The sequence below is a fragment of the Nanorana parkeri genome, unplaced genomic scaffold (genome assembly GCF_000935625.1).
Source record: "Nanorana parkeri isolate BGI_ZX_2015 unplaced genomic scaffold, ASM93562v1 scaffold1602, whole genome shotgun sequence".
In the NCBI taxonomy this organism is placed as follows: Eukaryota; Metazoa; Chordata; class Amphibia; order Anura; family Dicroglossidae; genus Nanorana; species Nanorana parkeri.
In genome coordinates, this window is record NW_017307870.1 from 257,816 (window position 1) to 260,183 (window position 2,368).

At 43.8% G+C, this 2,368-nt stretch overlaps 1 protein-coding gene across 1 annotated transcript in view; it reads right to left on the reverse strand.

The window, feature by feature from the left end:
• Positions 1-1,765, reverse strand: part of LOC108799006 (serine protease 27-like) — a 3,572-nt gene extending 1,807 nt beyond the window's left edge. The window contains exons 1-2 of the mRNA XM_018570818.1: positions 1,723-1,765; positions 472-634 (exon numbers count right to left, since the gene is read on the reverse strand). Coding sequence (XP_018426320.1) covers positions 472-634; positions 1,723-1,765 — 206 coding nt within the window. The remainder of the gene's footprint in view (positions 1-471; positions 635-1,722) is intronic.
• Positions 1,766-2,368: the final 603 nt, after the last annotated feature.

Consider the following 2,368-nt stretch of genomic DNA (forward strand, 5'->3'; position numbering starts at 1 on the left):
TTCTGAGCAAAAACCTAGTTTTTGAAGATGTGGCCCCAATGTCTTTTTCATGGTCTAACAATATTCATTTTGCAATAATTTTAGATTTTATTTTGGTTTCGATTACCCCAGGGGTAGCCAAACTCCGGCCCTCCAGCTGTGGTGGAACTACAAATCCCATGAGGCATTGCAAAATTCTCACAGCCACAGACATGACCCCCAGAGATAGATGCATCATGGGATTTGTTGTTTCACCCACAGCTAGAGGGCCGGAGTTCGGCTAGCCCTGGATGGCCCCTTTCCAAGATCTGGAGTTCTGAGGACTTCAGAAGACCACAGACGGCCTTCAGGTTTACAGGTTGTACTAAAAAATGTTAACCAACATGGCTTTATTACAAAATATGTAAAAAAGAAAAAAGTAACTAGGTGTTATCAGCTAAACATCCGCATTCTGGGAGTCAGCAGTAGCGGTGGAATGAAGAAGTTACTTACATCTCGAAGCAGTGAGCGACCAGCAGCACCCAGGACTCAGAGAGCAAGGACCCCCCGCAAAGGTGAAGCCCGTCCTTCTGCAGGCTGATCTGCCAAGGCCATTCTGCCACCTTGGTGTCCTGTCCTCCAACAATGCGATCTTGCATGATGATCCTCCCATGGGCTATATAAAAAAAAGGAAAGAACGGCAAATTTTCACCACTTAATGCAATACTCTAAAATACAATGTTCAGAGATAGACGTGGAGGCGCCTGCTTATAGGCCCGGAAACAAACAAAATGCAGATACTGGACTAAATAAATTACCGCAAAAAAAACCTACAACTATAAACAAATTATTCTTCCATTCAAAACTATACAGTGCAGTGCATGAGACATAGACCTATACAGTGTCATGCATGGGACATAGACCTATACAGTGCCGTGCATGGGACATAGACCTATACAGTGCAGAGCATGGGACATAGACCTATACAGTGCCATGCATGGGACATAGACCTATACAGTGCCATGCTTAGGACAAAGCCCTATACAGTGCCATGCATGGGACATAGACCTATACAGTGCCATGCATGGGACATAGACCTATACAGTGCCATGCATGGGACATAGACCTATACAGTGCCATGCATGGGACATAGACCTATACAGTGCCATGCATGGGACATAGACCTATACAGTGCTGTGCATGAGACATAGACCTATACAGTGCAGAGCATGGGACATAGACCTATACAGTGCCATGCATGGGACATAGACCTATACAGTGCCATGCTTAGGACAAAGCCCTATACAGTGCCATGCATGGGACATAGACCTATACAGTGCCATGCATGGGACATAGACCTATACAGTGCCATGCATGGGACATAGACCTATACAGTGCTGTGCATGAGACATAGACCTATACAGTGCCATGCATGGTACATAGACCTAAACAGTGCCATGCATGGGACATAGACCGATACAGTGCCATGCATGGGACATAGACCTATACCGTGCCGTGCATGGGACATAGACCTATACAGTGCCATGCATGGTACATAGACCTATACAGTGCCATGCATGGGACATAGACCGATACAGTGCCATGCATGGGACATAGACCTATACAGTGCCATGCTTAGGACAAAGCCCTATACAGTGCCATGCATGGGACATAGACCTATACAGTGCCATGCATGGGACATAGACCTATACAGTGCCATGCATGGGACATAGAGTTCCAGCAGGTCAGTAGTCAGGTACTTACCTCCATGCAAAAGCATCATGACTAATAAAAGGATTTGGTGCATCGTGATGTTGTAGATATTGCAGTCTTCTGGCTGGAATGTCTTTTTTTGGCTGATGCTATTTGTTTCGCTCTATGGTTCGGACCAGACAGAGTTTATATAGGTGCTGAAGTTGTCAAACCGGTTCTCTTCGTCTCATTAGCATCCCAACTCAGTGCCTCCCACTCTACAGGGACACTGATACTAAAAAAAAGCTCATAATTACTGACATTTTGGATTTCTCTTTTTTTATTAATATGTTCACATGTGACATTTGATGTGGAAAGTATCATGATCCATAAGTGAAAAAAGAGCTTAGCCAAGAAAATGTGTGTATTAGACATGTACATTTTGCTTAGTTCCAAATGAAAATTTGTGAGAATTTTGTGAAATTCAGTCATCCCCATGCGTCCGAATTTCCAAATGAGAACGAATCGTAATGGCCCTTTAACGAACAATCAAAAATTTTTTTGTTGTTGGGGGTTACATTACAGGCACGGTCATGTGACTTCGTTCTGGAATGAAAATGCGGACGGACTCAAGATCCGAATAACGAACTGATTTAAATTTCAGATCCGAGATCCCCAAAAAAAGAAAGAAAAATCCAAACTGATCCAAAGTGGTTAC